Below are 19,914 nucleotides of genomic sequence, written 5' to 3' on the forward strand. Positions count from 1 at the left end.
GAGGGAGAGGGGTTGGGAGAAAAAGGGGTGGGGAGGGTGAGGAGGAGAGGGGGGAGGAGGGAGGGGTGGGGGGAGGGAGAAGGGTTAGGAGAAAGAGGGGTGGGGGGGGGAGGAGGAAAGGGGGGAGGAGGGAGAGGGGTGGGGAGGGAGAGGGGTGGGGAGGAGAGGGGGAGGAGGGAGAGGGGTGGGGAGAGAGAGAGGGGTGGGGAGGGAGAGGGGGTGGGGAGAGAGAGGGGGTGGGGAGAGAGATAGGGGTGGGGAGGGAGAGGGGTGGGGAGAGAGGGGGTGGGGAGGGAGAGGGTGAGGAGGGAGGGGGGTGGGAGAGGGGGAGGAGGGAGAGGGGGAGGAGGGAGGGGTGGGGAGGGGAAGGAGAGGGGGAGGAGGGAGAGGGAAATAAGTAAACAGAGTTTAAAGTGGGAGAGATCCAGAAAGGAGGAGGGAGAAAGATGTGGAAAATAGCAAGGCAAGAGAGATGGGAAGAGTTCAGGTAAAGAGGGGGAATGAGATAGAGAGAAAGAGAGAGGTGAAAGGATAGAGTGGGGAAAGATAAGATAAGAAAAAGAGACAGATGGAGAGAGGTAGAGAGAGAGATAAAGAGGGCATGAACGGGAGCTCTACCTCAACACAGACAGAGGTCAGAGGACAGAGGTCATCCGAGCACGGCATCTGTGAACAAGATGGATAATCCCATTGTTGGGTGTTTGTTTATGCACCTGTAGTAACCTACATCCTCAATTATCCCAGTCAGGACCAAGCTACAGAGCTACTCCGCATGCCATCCACCGCCTCTCTCTCTCTGTCTCTGTCTCTGTCTCTCTCTTAATTTGACCAGTATTGTCTCAGCAAAATAGTACTGCAGCAACAGGATTTGAACGTTTTGTCCATAATGTTGCTTGATCGGTGGTGAGGCTATTAGCTGGTCAAAATGAGGCTACATGAAAAGTGGAATACTGTTAATATAACTGTGTGTTAGTGCAGGTTTTCGGTAAGTTTATGTAAATCACAAAGCTCATCTGCATTTCCTGGAAAATCCACTGGAATATTCTCAGCAACAAAAGAGTGATCAAATTAAGATACTACATCTGTAATATCCACTTCAATAAATGAGTCCCTGGGGGTAACTTAGCTATGCTTAAACATTACATGTACACTCCTGGATGAGGCTGGCACAATAACTTTAATGTTATGCATGAATGACAACAACATTTTACCTCTGCTGTAATTGTTTCTTGCCTTTATATTCACATCCATTTTGTCCCCACCCCCTGGCTGTCCTCTCTCTCTCTCTCTCTCTCTCTCTCTCTCTCTCTCTCTCTCTCTCTCTCTCTCTCTCTCTCTCTCTCTCTCTCTCTCTCTCTCTCTCTCTCTCTCTCTCTCTCTCTCTCTCTCTCTCTCTCTCTCTCTCTCTCTCTCTCTCTCTCTCTCTCTCTCTCTCTCTCTATCTCTCTCTCTCAGATTAATTCACTATTCCATTCAAAGTGAAATAATAAAGTGATTATGCAGGCCCTGCATTGCCCCCGCGGCTCACACCCACTTTAGCAGTGATGGGAGTTGACGTCGCATTTCCTTAAAGATTCTGCGGACGTCCTCGACGGAGAACCTGCCGCTTGCAGATTAATTTGTCTCTTCGCTTCCAATTAGTGTCACAGCAGGGAGGGAGAGGAGAGGAGAGAGGGAGGAGAGGGGAGAGGAGAGAGGGAGGAGAGAGGGAGGGAGGGGAGGAGAGAAGAGGGGGAGGAGAGGAGAGGGAGAGGAGAGAGGGAGGGCGAGGGGCGGGAGTTGAGGAGAGAGGGAGGGAAAGAGAGGAGAGAGGGAGGTAGAGACGGGAGGGGAGTGTGAAGGGAAGGAGGGGAGAGATGACGGAGGGAGAGTAGGGATGGGAGTGTGAAGGGAAGGAGGGGAGTGTGAAGGGAAGGAGGGGAGGGGAGTGTGAAGGAAGGGAGGGGAGTGTGAAGGGAAGGAGGGGAGTGTGAAGGGAAGGAAGGGAGTGTGAAGGGAAGGAGGGGAGTGTGAAGGGAAGGAGGGAGTGTGAAGGGAAGGAGGGGAGGGGAGTGTGAAGGAAGGGAGGGGAGGGGAGTGTGAAGGAAGGGAGGGGAGTGTGAAGGGAAGGAGGGGAGAGATGACAGGGAGGGAGAGAAGATAGGGGAGTGTGAAGGGGAGGAGGGGAGTGTGAAGGGAAGGGGTGGAGTGTGATGGGAAGGAGGGGAGTGTGAAGGGAAGGAGGGAGTGTGAAGGGAAGGAGGGGAGTGTGAAGGGAGGGAGAGGAGTGTGAAGGGAAGGAGGGGAGGGGAGTGTGAACGAAGGGAGGGGAGTGTGAAGGGAAGGAGGGGAGAGATGACAGGGAGGGAGAGAAGATAGGGGAGTGTGAAGGGAAGGAGGGGAGTGTGAAGGGAAGGAGGGGAGTGTGAAGGGAAGGAGGGGAGGGAGTGTGAAGGGAAGGAGGAGGGAGTGGGAAGGGAAGGAGGGAGTGGGAAGGGATGGAGGGGAGTGTGAAGGAAGGGAGGGAGTGTGAAGGGAAGGAGGGGAGAGATGACAGGGAGGGAGAGAAGATAGGGGAGTGTGAAGGGAAGGAGGGGAGTGTGAAGGGAAGGAGGGGAGTGTGAAGGGAAGGAGGGGAGGGGAGTGTGAAGGGAAGGAGGGAGTGTGAAGGGAAGGAGGGGAGTGGGGAAGGGATGGAGGGGAGTGTGAAGGGAGGGAAGGGAGTGTGAAGGGAGGGAGGGGAGTGTGAAGGGAAGGAGGGGAGTGTGAAGGGAGGGAGGGGAGTGTGAAGGGAAGGAGGGGAGTGTGAAGGAAGGGAGGGGAGTGTGAAGGGAAGGAGGGGAGAGATGACAGGGAGGGAGGGGAGTGTGAAGGGAAGGAGGGAGAGATGACAGGGAGGGAGGGGAGTGTGAAGAGAAGGAGGGGAGAGATGACAGGGAGGGAGAGAAGGGAGGGGAGTGTGAAGGGAAGGAGGGGAGAGATGACAGGGAGGGAGAGAAGGGAGGGGAGTGTGAAGGGGAGGAGGGGAGTGTGAAGGGAGGGAGGGGAGTGTGAAGGGAAGGAGGGGAGTGTGAAGGGAAGGAGGGGAGTGTGTGTGAAGGGAAGGAGGGGAGTGTGAAGGGAAGGAGTGAGGTGTGAAGGGAAGGATTGGAGAGAGTGTGAAGGGAGGGAGGGGAGTGTGAAGGGAAGGACGGGAGTGTGAAGGGAAGGAGGGAGGTGTGAAGGGAAGGAGGAGGGGAGTGTGAAGGTTGGAAGGGAGAGATGACAGGGAGGGAGAGAAGGAAGAGAAGGGAGAAAGGGCGAGAGGGGAGGGAGGGATATAATTAAGGGAGGGAGGGAGGGAGGGAGAGAAGGGAGGAAGGGGAGTGTGAAGGGAGGGAGGGACCACATACCCTGACCAGGGAAAGCTCAGGGTCCTAACGCAAAGAACTGGTCAGGGAAAACTCAGGATCCTAACACAAAGAACTAGTCAGGGAAAACTCAGGATCCTAACACAAAGAACTAGTCAGGGAAAACTCAGGATCCTAACACAAAGAACTAGTCAGGGAAAACTCAGGGTCCTAACACAAAGAAAGGTTTTCCTGGGGAAAAAGAGGACCCTACCTGTAAGGACTCTCTATATAAAGCCCCAAATCCCACCTACAAACCTCCCCTAACAAGCCCTTTGACGTTATATATCCTACCTGCTCCAACACCAGCAGCATCTCATGCAGCTTCCCCTCATAGTGGAGGGTGAGATCCTCCAGGGCAGATGCCTTGCTCTCGTCCATCTGCTGCAGCTGTTCCTCGTAGTCCTGCTGTATCTGCTGAGACTTGAGCTGCAGCTCCTGGTACTTCTCATACTCCAGAATCAGCTTCTGACTGTTGGCTGACCCTGGGGGAGGAGAGCAGCGAGAGTCACAGAGAGGATATGAGGAGGACACTGGATTCAACACAGTCAATGCTATCAGGTGCTGCTGTCAATGTACACACTGAAATGGGAGTCATTCAAGTCTCTTAACTCAAAACTTAAGAGGTAACTTTTCCGATAGATGGACAAGAAGTGAGAACAGAATATAACAGAATAGAACAGAATAGAATAGACAGAATAGAACAGAATAGAACAGAATAGAACAGAGCAGAATAAAACAGAACAGAATAGAATAGAACAGAATATAATAGAACAGAATAGAATAGAATAGAATAGATAGAATATAACAGAATAGAACAGAATAGAACAGAATAGAACAGAATAGAACAGAATAGAACAGAACAGAATAAAACAGAACAGAATAGAATAGAACAGAATATAATAGAATAGAATAGAATAGAATAGATAGAATATAACAGAATAGAACAGAATAGAACAGAACAGAATAGAACAGAATAGAACAGAATAGACAGAATAGAACAGAATAGAACAGAATAGAACAGAACAGAATAAAACAGAACAGAATAGAATAGAACAGAATATAATAGAACAGAATATAATAGAATAGAATAGATAGAATATAACAGAATAGAACAGAATAGAACAGAACAGAATATAACAGAATAGAACAGAATAGAATAGACAGAATAGAACAGAATAAAACAGAACAGAATAGAATAGAACAGAATAGAACAGAACAGAATAGAATAGAAAGAATAGAACAGAATAAAACAGAACAGAATAGAATAGAACAGAATAGAACAGAACAGAATAGAATAGAACTCACCCAGATCCTGCAGCTCTTTGGAGTGTTTCTCCGTCACCCCGAACATGGCCTCCTGATTGGCTGACTCCATCTTGCTTCGTTCCGTCTTCAGGATCTGACAGGAGAGATGGAGAGAGGGATGAAGAGAGGTGAAGAAAGAGGGATGTCTCTACATATGAACCTCACTGAGGTGTTCACCTTACGCCAGCCCAGCCAGAGCCACTTTCAATTTTCATTTCTATGTGTCTGTAACCGGTGTGAAATGGCTAGCTAGTTAGCGGTGCGCACTAGTAGTCACTCGCTCTGAGACCTTGAAGTAGTTGTTTCCCTTGCTCTGCAAGGGTCGCGGCTTTTGTGGAGCAACCGCGGCTTTTGTGGAGCGACGGGTAACGGTGCTTCGAGGGTGACTGTTGTCGATGTGTGCAGAGGGTCCCTGGTTCAAGCCCAGGTAGGGGCGAGGAGAGGGGCGGAAGCAACACTGTTACATGTCGATCTAGCAGTGGCTCTTATCAAGGCCGGCTCTTACAAGGCAAAGTACACTCAGTGCATACCATTATGAGAGCCGAACACGTTTGAAAGTTAAAACGTGTTAGAAGTATTACACTGAACAAAAATATAAACGCAACATGCAACAATTTCTAAGATTTTACTGAATTACGGTTCATATAAGGAAATCTATGTCAATTGAAATAAATAAATTAGGCCCTAATCTATGGATTTCACATGACTGGGAATACAGATATGCATCTGTTGGTCACAGATACCTTTAAAAAAAGGTAGGGGTGTGGATCAGAAAACCAGTCAGTATCTGATGTGACCACCATTTGCCTCATGCAGCACGACACATCTCCGCATAGAGTTGATCAGGCTGTTGATTGAACAGGCTGTTGAATGTTGTCCCACTCCACTTCAAAGGCTGTGCGAAGTTGCTGGATATTGGTGGGAACTGGAACACGCTGTCGTACACGTCGATCCAGAGCATCCCAAACTTGCTCAATGGGTGACATGTCTGGTGAGTATGCAGGCCATGGAAGAACTGGGACATTTTCTAGCTTCCAGGAATTGTGTACAGATCCTTGCAACATGAGGCCGCGCATTATCATGCTGAAACATGAGGTGATGGCGGCAGATGAATGGCACGTCAATGAATCTCAGGATCTCGTCACGGTATCTCTGTGCATTCAAAATGCCATCGATAAAATGCAATTGTGTCCGTTGTCCGTGGCTTATGCCTGCCCATACCATAACCCCACCGCCACCATGGGGCACTCTGTTCACAACGTTAACATCAGCAAACTGCTCGCCCACACAACGCCATACACGTTGTCTGCCATCTGCCTGGTATAGTTGAAACCGGGATTCATCCGTGAAGAGCACACTTCTCCAGTGTGCCAGTGGCCATCGAAGGTGAACATTTACCCACAGAAGTCGGTTACGACGCCAAACTGCAGTCAGGTCAAGACCCTGGTGAGGACGAGAAGCACGCAGATGAGCTTCCCTGAGAAGGTTTCTGACAGTTTGTGCAGAAATTCTTCGGTTGTGCAAACCCACAGTTTCATCAGCTGTCCAGGTGGCTGGTCTCAGATGATCCCGGATGTGGAGGTCCTGTGCTGGTCACACGTGGTTTGCGGTTGTGAGGCCAGTTGGACGTACTGCCAAATTCTCTAAAACAACGTTATGGTAGGAGAAATGCTCATTAACAGGGACGTAAACAAATTTGTGCACAACATTTCAGAGAAATAAGCTTTTTGTGCGTATGGAAAATTATTATATTTTATTTCAGCTCATGACACATGGGACCAACACTTTACATGTTGCGTTTATATTTTTGTTCAGTATATATTGAGCTATAGTAAACAGACTCAGGGCTCTATTTTAATAAACCTAATGTAATGGTCAATCTAAGCGCAGGCGTTAGCACTATAGGTTCAGGGGTGTGTTAAAAATATTTTTGCTATTTTCACTATCACAATTATCTTGCTGGCCTTGGAGTGAAGGGGCTGGGTTTTGTTGAATAAACAAGTTGTGGGTGTGTCGAGGCTTGGCCCCTCACTGGCCAATCAGAACGTGCTCCATGGCGAAATATGGGGTTGCTTCAAGTTGTGTATTTACGGTCTTTTATGTATTGCCTTGGAATCAACTCCAATTTCAATGTTAGTCCGTTACAGTTTGTTAAATGGCTTACAGAAACAAAATAAGAAAATGTAAACCTATCTTTGCTAAATACGTTAACTTTGCAGTCCACATTGTTCTAAGTAATTGCATGGCTTCAATAGCATTCACACTGATATAGGGGCTAGGCCTACTGTAAATTGCATTATGGCTGAGCATGGACATGCCAAACATTGTCAATATGCAAGATTAAATTCATTATTGATAAGGCCTAAAAAGAGAACAAATAATTCTAATAAAATTCTAACCACACCAAAACAACTTGTTTTAAATAGGCTACAGTGAGGGAAAAAAGTATTTGATCCCCTGCTGATTTTGTACGTTTGCCCACTGACAAAGAAATTATCAGTCTATAATTTTAATGGTAGGTTTATTTGAACAGTGAGAGACAGAATAACAACAACAAAATCCAGAAAAATGCATGTCAAAAATTTTATAAATTGATTTGCATTTTAATGAGGGAAATAAGTATTTGACCCCCTCTCAATCAGAAAGATTTCTGGCTCCCAGGTGTCTTTTATACAGGTAACGAGCTGAGATCAGGAGCACACTCTTAAAGGGAGTGCTCCTAATCTCAGCTTGTTACCTGTATAAAAGACACCTGTCCACAGAAGCAATCAATCAATCAGATTCCAAACTCTCCACCATGGCCAAGACCAAAGAGCTCTCCAAGGATGTCAGGGACAAGATTGTAGACCTACACAAGGCTGGAATGGGCTACAAGACCATCGCCAAGCAGCTTGGTGAGAAGGTGACAACAGTTGGTGCGATTATTTGCAAATGGAAGAAACACAAAATAACTGTCAATCTCCCTCGGCCTGGGGCTCCATGCAAGATCTCACCTCGTGGAGTTGCAATGATCATGAGAACGGTGAGGAATCAACCGAGAACTACACGGGAGGATCTTGTCAATGATCTCAAGGCAGCTGGGACCATAGTCACCAAAAAAACAATTGGTAACTCACTACGCCGTGAAGGACTGAAATCCTGCAGCACCCGCAAGGTCCCCCTGCTCAAGAAAGCACATATACATGCCCGTCTGAAGTTTGCCAATGAACATCTGAATGATTCAGAGGAGAACTGGGTGAAAGTGTTGTGGTCAGAAGAGACCAAAATGGAGCTCTTTGGCATCAACTCAACTCGCCGTGTTTGGAGGAGGATGAATGCTGCCAATGACCCCAAGAACACCATCCCCACCGTCAAACATGGAGGTGGAAACATCATGCTTTGTGGGTGTTTTTCTGATAAGGGGACAGGACAACTTCACCGCATCAAAGGGACGATGGACGGGGCCATGTACCGTCAAATCTTGGGTGAGAACCTCCAGAGCATTGAAAATGGGTCGTGGATGGGTATTCCAGCATGACAATGACCCCAAACACACGGCCAAGGCAACAAAGGAGTGGCTCAAGAAGAAGCACATTAAGGTCATGGAGTGGCCTAGCCAGTCTCCAGACCTTAATCCCATAGAAAATATGTGGAGGGAGCTGAAGGTTCGAGGTTGCCAAACGTCAGCCTCGAAACCTTAATGACTTGGAGAAGATCTGCAAAGAGGAGTGGAACAAAATCCCTCCTGAGATGTGTGCAAACCTGGTGGCCAATTACAAGAAACGTCTGACCTCTGTGATTGCCAACAAGGGTTCTAAGTCATGTTTTGCAGAGGGGACAAATAATTATTTCCCTCATTAAAATGAAAATCAATTTATAACATTTTTTACATGCGTTTTTCTGGATTTTTTTGTTATTATTCTGTCTCTCACTGTTCAAATAAACCTACCATTAAAATTATAGACTGATCATGTCTTTGTCAGTGGGCAAACTTTTTTCCCTCACTGTATGTCACACTTACACGCACCACAATTTCTCCCCGTGGGCATATAATATTAAAACAACGCAGACTATGGAGGGTTTTACGCATATCCAAACTTTTCACAGTAGCTGGAAAAAAGATCCAATATAAAGAGAAAGGGAGAATGTCTACACCGTTATACTGCTCCCAAATAGGCCTATGTTTTATGAACATAATCGGAACCAGTTTACAGATCAGATCGCATTCACACATCTCCAGAAGTTGCTGTCACGACTTCCGCCGAGGCTGCCTCCCCTCCTTGTTCGGGCAGGTTTCGGCGTTCGTCGTCACCGGCTTACTAGCTGCTGCCGATCCATTTATCATCACTCCACTTGTCTTGTCTAATTAATCACACACACCTGGTCCTTATCCCCAATTAGTCATTGTATAAGTGTTCCCTCTGCTTCCTTGTCTGTGTGGGTGATTGTTTGTAGTGAGCTGTGTGTAGCTCGGTTGAGCTACCCTTACCGTGTTGTTGCCAGGGTAGATATTTCCCCCTGTGCCTGAGTGTTGTTGTCGCATGCTTGCGCAACTGTTTATCGACGGAATAAACTCTTTGGATGCGTATTACTCTCCTGCGCCTGACTCCTTCTATCACACGCATCCCAGTTGCATTACAAGCGCCACGGACGTTGTAACCATAAAACCAGGAAGTTGAATCATTCTAATAAGATTGGTTGTAATAAAATTAAACAACAGTAAATAAATATAAAATGTAATGATATCATAAAATCGCCAGGATAAAAAACACACGCATTGCTGTTGACCCAGCCTTCATTATAGTAGGCCTAAGGGAGGGCTTGTTGTTGACCCAGCCTTCATTATAGTAGGCCTAAGGGAGGGCTTGTTGTTGACCCAGCCTTCATTATAGTAGGCCTAAGGGAGGGCTTGTTGTTGAACCAGCCTTCATTATAGTAGGCCTAAGGGAGGGCTTGTTGTTGACCCAGCCTTCATTATAGTAGGCCTAAGGGAGGGCTTGTTGTTGACCCAGCCTTCATTATAGTAGGCCTAAGGGAGGGCTTGTTGTTGAACCAGCCTTCATTATAGTAGGCCTAAGGGAGGGCTTGTTGTTGAACCAGCCTTCATTATAGTAGGCCTAAGGGAGGGCTTGTTGTTGACCCAGCCTTCATTATAGTAGGCCTAAGGGAGGGCTTGTTGTTGACCCAGCCTTCATTATAGTAGGCCTAAGGGAGGGCTTGTTGTTGAACCAGCCTTCATTATAGTAGGCCTAAGGGAGGGCTTGTTGTTGACCCAGCCTTCATTATAGTAGGCCTAAGGGAGGGCTTGTTGTTGAACCAGCCTTCATTATAGTAGGCCTAAGGGAGGGCTTGTTGTTGAACCAGCCTTCATTATAGTAGGCCTAAGGGAGGGCTTGTTGTTGACCCAGCCTTCATTATAGTAGGCCTAAGGGAGGGCTTGTTGTTGAACCAGCCTTCATTATAGTAGGCCTAAGGGAGGGCTTGTTGTTGAATCAGCCTTCATTATAGTAGGCCTAAGGGAGGGCTTGTTGTTGAACCAGCCTTCATTATAGTAGGCCTAAGGGAGGACTTGGGTTTTGAACATATGAAACGGAAAACAAGCTGTTGTTACAGGCTACAGATAACTTCTATATACAAGGTTCACTGGTATTCACCAAGGTTCTCATCTCTTGTTTGATGATGGGCATGGACACACAGCCTACATCATGGAGGGGGTTTTACGCACGTCCAAAACGGGACCTGCATGGCTAAAATAATGTGGGCCTGCCTACAATACATAGATAAAAAGGGAATGTCAGCTCACTGTTTTACTCCTCTCAAACTTTATATTTTAATAAAGCTTTGGTGATTAAGATTTATTTCCAAGCGGTCTCAGGAGCCAAACCCTTTATCGACAGTCTTGACTACTTTGTGATTGCATTGGGCAGGACAAAGAAAAGCCTTCATTGAGAGGAGGGGAGGCTATGCTTGGTTTTTAATCAAATAAAACGTAATGGGAAAAAACATGAGTTTATGTTTCTAAATACAAAGTATACAGTCACCAAAAGCACATTTGGCTACCCTTGTTCCATGGGCATTATGGGCAGTGTGCGTCACGGCTGGATAGGCTGCATTTCCGCTGGCAAAATTCATTCCATAACCAACTGCATTACTGGTAAAACCAGCTTTTGGTTGCTCTTAAATATCCCTATCAGCGCTACCTGAAATTAGCACTTTGGATCATGTTTTTAAGGACACTCAAATATTTACATCCATATTTACACCCCTCCCATCAGAGCTGATATAAGACAGGAAAATAGCCGAACCTGGCATTAGGTCTGGAAAATGCCAGTATGCTAGTTTTTAAATGATGAAATTGCAAACTAACGTGCCTTTGACACTAGCACCGGCCTTAATGCCAGCTGAAAATAAGCCCTCAGAGTTACTTGGGACAAGGTCAAAATAAGCATTTCATCAGATGAATAATTTTCATAACATATTACTGTTTATCTCAGAGCCAATTTACCATCCAAACGTATCTTCTTCGCTCTAATTCACTCAAGTAATTATATCAAATGTACTAGTACTTTATTTAGTTAAGTTAATTGAGGTAGGTAACTGATTATGTTTGAAACCCTGTCTGTCTCACCTGTCTCTTAGTCTTGAGCGACTCTATCTGCTCAACAAACTTAGCTGACATCTCTTTGATGTCCTCGTTGTAGTTCATGTCCTTCAGACGGAGCTGGTACTCATTCTCCATCTTCAGCTCCTCCACACGGGTCTTCAGCTCCAGCATAACCTGGTTCTGTTATGGAGGAAAGGAGGGAGGGAGGGTGAGGGAGAGAAGGAGAGACGGTAGAGAGAGAGGGAGAGAAGAAGAGGAGAGTATCTTAAGTGAAGAGAGTGGGAGAAGAGAGAAAGGGAGGCATGAAAGGAGGTGAGAAGGGGAAGGAAGAGGAAAGGACAGGAGGAGAGGGAGAATGTAAATAATCAGGTTATAGTACGAGCAACTGCATGGTCCTTGCAAACCTACCACAGGATGCTGCTGAGGGGAACGGCTCATAATAATGTCCGGAAAGGTAAAAATGGAATGGCATCAAACACCTGGAAACCATGTTTGATGTATTTGATACCATTCCACTGATTCCGCTCCAGTCATTACCACGAGCCCGTTCTCCCCAATTAAGGTGCCACCAACCTCCTGTGCAACCTACAATTAGGTAACTCCCCACCCCCACCCCATGTATCATGTCAGTGTAACATGTATCATGTCAGTGTCTCCTGAGTGTCTCCTGAGTGGCGCAGTGGTCTAAGGCGCCGCATCGCAGTGCTAACTGTGCCACTAGAGATCCTGGTTCGAATCCAGGCTCTGTCGCAGCCGGCCGCGACCGGGAGACTCATGGGCGGCGCACAATTCGTCCAGGGTAGGGGAGGGAATGGCCGGCAGGGATGTAGCTCAGTTGATAGAGCATGGCGTTTGCAACGCCAGGGTTGTGGGTTCGATTCCCACGGGGGGCCAGTATAAAAAAAAATATATATATATGTATTCACTAACTGTAAGTCGCTCTGGATAAGAGCGTCTGCTAAATGACTAAAATGTAAAAAAAAAAAATTAAAATGTAACACTACAACAGTCCCCATGGGTGTCCTACAGATGTTCATTTGATCACCCTGTTGCAGGAGAACTTAACGGCAATGCAGGACATCTCTGTACCTTCTCCTCCAGGTCTGACTTGGTGATGAGGATCTCCTCAGCGTAGGTGATGTCCTTGTCTCTCTTCAGGCCACGGCCCTCCTTGTCTATGATCTTCCAGATGAGCAGACAGCCGTCCTCAGACACCGTCAGCAGGTACTGGTCGTCAAACGTGATCACCATCTGAACACAGAGTGGACACACACTTTACGCACCTCTGTTCACGATATGTCCACTTAAATCAATGGCCCTCGAACTGACTACCATCAATCTTGAATTCAGCGCTTCATAAAAATAGGTTGTGTGTGAGGGGTGGATGCTGATGTGTTGCTTTATGTTGTGGTTCATTAAGCTGCAATGGCTCAAACTTTGCAATGCACAGTATGTTACTGTTTAGTGGAGGCATCGCATTATCGTACTTTGGTGACAGTTGAAGAGTGGGCCTGATACTCGATCCAGTCCTTCTGGATAGACAGGGGGTACTTGATGGCCCTGATGGTTCCGATAGAGGTCCCGGTGAAGAGCGTGCGTCCGGACCGGGACATGGTGATGGTGGTGTAGGCCACGTCTTCAGCAGGCACCTCACGCAGGATCTGACAAAGAGAGCGAGAGAGAGCGAGAGAGAGAGAGCGAGAGAGAGAGAGCGAGAGAGAGAGAGAGAGAGAGAGAGAGAGAGAGAGAGAGAGAGGGCAGCCAGGGGTGGGGACAAAATGGATGTGAATATAAAGGCAAATGTTGTTGTCATTCATGCATAACATTAAAGTTAAATGCAGATAAGCTTTGTGATTTACATAAATTCACTGAAAACCCGCACTAACACACAGTTATATTAACAGTATTCCACTTTTCATGTAGCCTCATTTTGACCAGCTAATAGCCTAACCACCGATCAATGTTCAAATCCTGTTGCTGTAGGATTATTTTGCTGAGACAATACTGGCCAAATTAAAATAATACATCTGTGTGTCAGTGAAAGTTTTGTTTATTTCACCACCATTTGAATTGCAAATAACCTGCTGGGGAAGGACTAGATGGCATCCAACAAACCACTGATCTATTCAGAAAGACCGCCTAAAATTCCTCAACATTGAGATGTTTATGATTGTTAGGGTTTCTTTCGAAGCTCCAGCAGCTGACAATAACTCAAATGGCCTTTATCCTCTCTTCTGACTGGTTTCATAGACTGTCAGAAAGATGGCCGTCACTCAGGATGAGGAGAACTGACAGCAGAGTGGGAATTTAATGGGCTCTCTTCTCTGCTCCGGTCATTATGACGGAGATGGGAAACTCTATTTACACTGAACAAAAATATAAACGCAACATGTAAAGTGTTGGTCTCATGTTTCATGAGCTGAATTAAAACATCCCAGAAATTAACAAATGAGGAGAGCCAGAACCAACCACCAATTAGGTTATACTTGCAAAAAATCTTTATTGTGCTTATTAATAAGGGAGCCGTCACAACATGCACACAGAGTGGATATAGTGAGAGCTCACTGAGTGGAGTGAGCCTCTGGGTTATATACTATCCCAGGATAGGTCAGGATAGGTGCAACCTCAGAGATAACATACAATGGTTCCAGACACTAACCCCACACTTCCTGTGCCAGACCTTAGCCCCAAATACAAAGAACTCATTGTTTTGTTCAGTACTAAGAATTTAGAAGCACATTTGTTGTTACTTAATTTCCACTTTGCTAGAAAGGGAACCTGGGGAGAGAACAATCTCCCAAGGCCAAAGGAGGGGGTGAATGACACACAGACATTGTGGAGACAAGTGATTTGTTCCCATTCCTCATGCCATCCCTTCACATAGTTTGCAATAGGTAAAGACACATACTCACATATGGAAACAATGTGTCCTTCAGACCTCCTTTGCCCTATTCTCTTTCTCATATTCTGCATAGCAACAGGGACATGTGATAGACAAGCCTGACTTCTCCCCTCTCTGGGCCCCAGGTGACTGAGGCCCATATGAGGGAGGAAGTGCAGCTGCCCACACCAGAGTCCGAAAGGAGACATTCTAATAACAAGAGTTCAACAGTTCAATCATATAAGCATATTCTGCAGATAAGACATCTTAATTTTCTATGTTACCTAGCTAATTCTGATTTCTCCACCACCATCCACCTGACAGGTCTGGCATATCAAGAAGCTGATTAAACAGCATGATCATTACACAGGCGCACTTTGTGCTGGGGACAATAAAAGGCCACTCTAAAATGTGCAGTTTTGTCACACAACACAATGCCACAGATGTCTCAAGTTTTGAAGGAGCGTTCAATTGGTATGCTGACTGCAGTAATGTCCACCAGAGCTGTTGCCAGATAATTGAATGTTCATTTCTCTACCCTAAGCCGCCTCCAACGTCATGTTACAGAATTTGGCAGTACGTCCAACTGGCCTCACAACCATAGACCACATGTAACCACCCCAGTCCAGGACCTCCACATCCGTCTTCTTCACCTGCAGGATCGTCTGACAGCAGCCACCCAGACAGCTGATGAAACTGTGGGTTTGCACAACCGAAGAATTTCTGCACAAACTGTCAGAAACCTTCTCAGGGAAGCTCATCTACGTGCTCGTCGTCCTCACCAGGGTCTTGACCTGACTACAATTCGGCGTTGTAACTGACTTCAGTGGGAAAATGCTCACCTTTGATGGCCACTGGCACGCTGGAAAAGTGTGTTCTTCACGGATGAATCCCAGTTTCAACTGTACCGGGCAGATGGCAGACAACGTGTATGGCCTGCATATACAGTGGCTTGCGAAAGTATTCACCCCCCTTGGCATTTTTCCAATTTTGTTGCCTTACAACCTGGAATTAAAATGGATTTTTGGGGGGTTTGTATTATTTGATTTACTCAACATGCCAACCACTTTGAAGATGCACAATATTTTTTATTGTGAAACAAACAACAAATAAGACAAAAAAACTGAAAACTTGAACGTGCATAACTATTCACCCCCCCAAAGTCAATACTTTGTAGAGCCACCTTTTGCAGCAATTACAGCTGCAAGTCTCTTGGGGTATGTCTCTATAAGCTTGGCACATCTAGCCACTGGGATTTTTGCCCATTCTTCAAGGCAAAACTGCTCCAGCTCCTTCAAGTTGGATGGGTTCCGCAGGTGTACAGCAATCTTTAAGTCATACCACAGATTCTCAATTGGATTGAGGTCTGGGCTTTGACTAGGCAATTCCAAGAAATGTAAATGTTTCCCCTTAAACCACTCGAGTGTTGCTTTAGCAGTATGCTTAGGGTCATTGTCCTGCTGAAAGGTGAACCTCCGTCCCAGTCTCAAATCTCTGGAAGACTGAAACAGGTTTCCCTCAAGGATTTCCCTGTATTTAGCGCCATCCATCATACCCTCAATTCTGACCAGTTTCCCAGTCCCTGCCGATGAAAAACATCCCCACAGCATGATGCTGCCACCACCATGCTTCACTGTAGGGATGGTGTTCTCGGGGTGATGAAAGGTGTTGGGTTTGCGCCAGACATAGCGTTTTCCTTTTTTTATTTTTTACTTTAGTCTCATCTGACCAGAGTACCTTCTTCCCTATGTTTGGGGAGTCTCCCACATGCCTTTTGGCGAACACCAAACGTGTTTGCTTATTTGTTTCTTTAAGCAATGGCTTTTTTCTGCCCACTCTTCCGTAAAGACCAGGGGCCTCATGTACAAAGACTTGCGTTGAATTCATACTAAAACATTGCGTACGGACAAAGCCATAAATGTGCGTACGCACCAAAAAAATCTGATGTATGAATCTCTGCGTACGCAGCATTCCACATACATTCTCTTTGTACATCCCAATCAACGCGAAATTGAGCGCACATGCACGAGCACCACACCACACCCTGTCTCCTCCCTCAATTAAATCAATTTAAATATGGTAATTAGTCCAATTTGGCAAAAGAAACCTGCAAGAACATGGCTAAAGCAAGCAAGAAACGAAATTTCACTGAAAACGAATTAGAGGTGCTACTATCAGAGGTAGAAACAAGAAAAAATATTTTATTTGGAAATCTGTCCTCTGGAATTAATAACAAAAGAAAGAAAAAAGAGTGGGCGAGTTTGTCTGATGCCGTCAACGCGGTGGGATCTGAGAGTCGCACCGTAAATGAACTGAAGAAGAAATGGTCAGACATAAAGGTGGAAGTTAAGCGGAGAACTGCTGCGCACCGACAAAGTGTGGGCAGAACAGGCGGTGGTACAGGGACCGATGAACTTGCACCCTTTGATCAGAGAGTTGCCTCTATTGTAGGAGACACGTTAATCTCTGGAATCGTATCCGCTGATGTAGGAGACTCGGATATACTACAGGACTGCCAGCAAGGTGACTCAGATTTATTTCCTTAACTTTGATATACATAGCCAGCCACCGTTTAATTTTAAAATGCATGCAATATAGCAAAAGGTACACCAGAGATTTCACGTATCCACTGCTTTTATTGCAAATGCGTGTACCCATTAATAAGGAACAGACTCAAATTACTGTTAAGATGTGCCTGTGTTTAATTGGACTTAGGAACCGCAGGAACGTCCACTGGCACGCACTCAGAGTCCGCACCACCTGAGCAGCCAGAGCCCATTCAGTCCAGCGTCTCCCGTGTCTCTAATGTTCCCCCAGTGCTGAAGCCCGTCCATCTGGCCGTGTCTTGACGCATGCTGTTCTGGAGTCACAACAACAAATTGTTAGGGCCATTGAAGAAATGAACAGTCACCTTAAAAATGTCACTGACGCACTCACAGAAATAAGCCATTCATTAAAAGAATTGGTCAAAAAAATGAACTTTGTGTCTGAGTACCATTTATATTGTCGCAATTACACGTTGACGGGCCTGAATGGCTTGTTGATTGTGCTGCACATATACTGGTCCTGGGTCAGGGTCATCTGGCGGTGCCCCCACCTCACCAAGGGGTATGCCATGCCTGTGCGCGACATTGTGCAGCACTCCACAGGCCAGTATGATGCGGCAAACCTTGTCAGGGCGGTATAACAGCATCCCCCCGGTCCTGTCAAGGCAGCGCCACCGACATTTCAGCTGCCCAATCGCCCGCTCCACAACTGACCGAGTGCGGGAATGGGCATCATTGTATCTGCGCTCTCGGTCAGTTTGTGGGTTGGTGAGGGGGTTAACAGCCACGTCTTTAGTGGATAACCACTGTCTCCTGATGGGCAGTAATAATAATTACAGACACAAACATTTTACTTTTAGATAGAACCATACATTTAAATGCATAACTTACCAAGTAGCCACCCATCGCGCACCCTGCCAGCTTGGAGTCTCATCCCAACCATGCTGTTTGTAAGGATATATGAATCATGGGTTGACCCAGGCCACCTTGCCACAATATTTGTTAGGCGCATTTGTGCATCACATATAATCTGCACATTTATTGAATGGAAATGTTTCCGATTCACATATGCAAATTCGTCTTCAGATGGCGCCTTTATAGCAATATGTGTGCAGTCGATCGCTCCGATTACATTAGGAAAACCGGCTATCGCTGCAAATTGCGCTTTGATGTTTGGCTGGTCACCTGCATCGTATGGGAACGTTATATACCTGGTAGACAAGCGGATGATGCCGTCCCATACAGGTGGCATTGCACGGCTCAAACACGACTGGCTTATTCCTGAGCGGTCTGCCAGTTCTCTTTGGAAAGAACCGGTTGCTAGGAAACCAAGTGTAGTAAGCACCTGTAAAGGAACGGGTAATGCGTGGCTCCTCACTGTCTCTCTTTCCAAATTCGGACCCAACTCAGCGCAGAGCTCCAAGAGTATAGCCCTTGGAAATCTGAAACGGCTGATGAGCCAGTCATCGTCGTGGGCCAGAAAATCACCGTGGTCCCTAAAAACTTCGTTCTCTCCGGATTTGTCCATTGAAAATGTCTTCTAATAAAGCCAAAGCTGCCATTGCTAGACGGGTTGTATCAATTTTCACATCCTTTATATATGTTCTTACTTAATTGCATAATTAATAGAATATTCTAATAAGACTCGTGTGACAATAATATGGCAAATCATTTATCAATTACAAATTATAAGCAATATCTGGCAGGTGCGATAGAACAGTTCGTAGTGTAATGTTTGCCACTTCACTTTATTGCCTCTATGAGTCGCCAACGGACAAACATCACAAAAATGTACGTACGCCAGGCCTGAAGTTTACGTGGAAGAACGCACATTCTTACGTTAATTTCACTGTTAGTACATCTGACCGTGAACGTGAAAGCTGGCGTACGCCGTGTTTTCGTGCGTACGCAAGATTGATACATGAGGCCCCAGCTCTGTGGAGTGAGGGCTTAAAGTGGTCCTATGGACAGATACTTCAATCTCCGCTGTGGAGCTTTGCAGCTCCTTCAGGGTTATCTTTGGTCTCTTTGTTGCCTCTCTGATTAATGCCCTCCTTGCCTGGTCCGTGAGTTTTGGTGGGCGGCCCTCTCTTGGCAGGTTTGTTGTGGTGCCATATTCTTGCCTTTTTTTTATGGTGCTCTGTTCAAAGTTTCTGATCTTTTTTTATAACCCAACCCTGATCTGTGCTTCTCCACATCTTTGTCCCTGACCTGTTTGGAGAGCTCCTTGGTCTTCATGGTGCCGCTTGCTTGGTGGTGCCCCTTGCTTAGTGGTGTTGCAGACTCTGGGACCTTTCAGAACAGGTGTATATATACTGAGATCATGTGACAGATCATGTGACACTTAGATTGCACACAGGTGGACTTTATTTAACTAATTATGTGACTTCTGAAGGTAATTGGTTGCACCAGATCTTATTTAGGGGCTTCATAGCAAAGGGGGTGAATACATATGCACGCACCACTTTTCAGTTATTTATTTTTTAGAATTTTTTGAAACAAGTTATTTTTTTCATTTCACTTCACCAATTTCGACTATTTTGTGTATATCCATTACATGAAATCCAAATAAAAATCCATTTAAATGACAGGTTGTAATGCAACAAAATAGGAAAAATGCCAAGGGGGATGAATACTTTTGCAAGGCACAGTCCTCACCAGAGATGTCACCCATTGAACATGTTTGGGATGCTCTTGATCGACGTGTACGACAGCGTGTTCCAGTTCCCGCCAATATCCAGCAACTTCGCACAGCCATTGACGAGAAGTTGGACAAATTCCACAGGCCACAATGAGAATGAGATGTGTCCTGCTGCATGAGGCAAATTGTGGTCACACCAGATACTGACTGGTTTTCTAATCCATGCCTCTACTTTTTTTTAAAGGTATCTGTGACCAACAAATGCATATCTGTATTCTCAGTCATGTGATATTCCATAGATTAGGGCCTAATTAATTTATTGTAATTGACTGATTTCCTTATATGAACTGTAACTCAGTAAAATCTGTGAAATTGTTGCATGTTGCGTTTATATTTTTGTTCAGTGTATTTTCCCTTTCAGAACTTCATATAACACAGCTGGAAACTGACACCAGCAAAAAATATGAAATGAAGATTTTTTAAATAAAATATTCCCTCAAAACAGTCAGCACCACTTTCAAGGAAAACGTATGCCTAGTGAGAATAAGGAAAACGTATGCCTAGTGAGAATAAGGAAAACGTATGCC

At 45.9% G+C, this 19,914-nt stretch overlaps 1 protein-coding gene across 1 annotated transcript in view; it reads right to left on the reverse strand.

The window, feature by feature from the left end:
- LOC121534054 (cilia- and flagella-associated protein 57-like) overlaps positions 1–19,914 on the reverse strand; it is a 36,595-nt gene that overhangs the window by 11,636 nt on the left and 5,045 nt on the right. The window contains 5 exon segments of the mRNA XM_045205447.1: positions 3,663–3,853; positions 4,677–4,770; positions 11,284–11,439; positions 12,349–12,510; positions 12,747–12,920. Of these exon segments, the coding sequence (XP_045061382.1) occupies positions 3,663–3,853; positions 4,677–4,770; positions 11,284–11,439; positions 12,349–12,510; positions 12,747–12,920 (777 nt within the window).

Source organism: Coregonus clupeaformis, chromosome 20 (assembly GCF_020615455.1).
Source record: "Coregonus clupeaformis isolate EN_2021a chromosome 20, ASM2061545v1, whole genome shotgun sequence".
Lineage (NCBI taxonomy): Eukaryota > Metazoa > Chordata > Actinopteri > Salmoniformes > Salmonidae > Coregonus > Coregonus clupeaformis.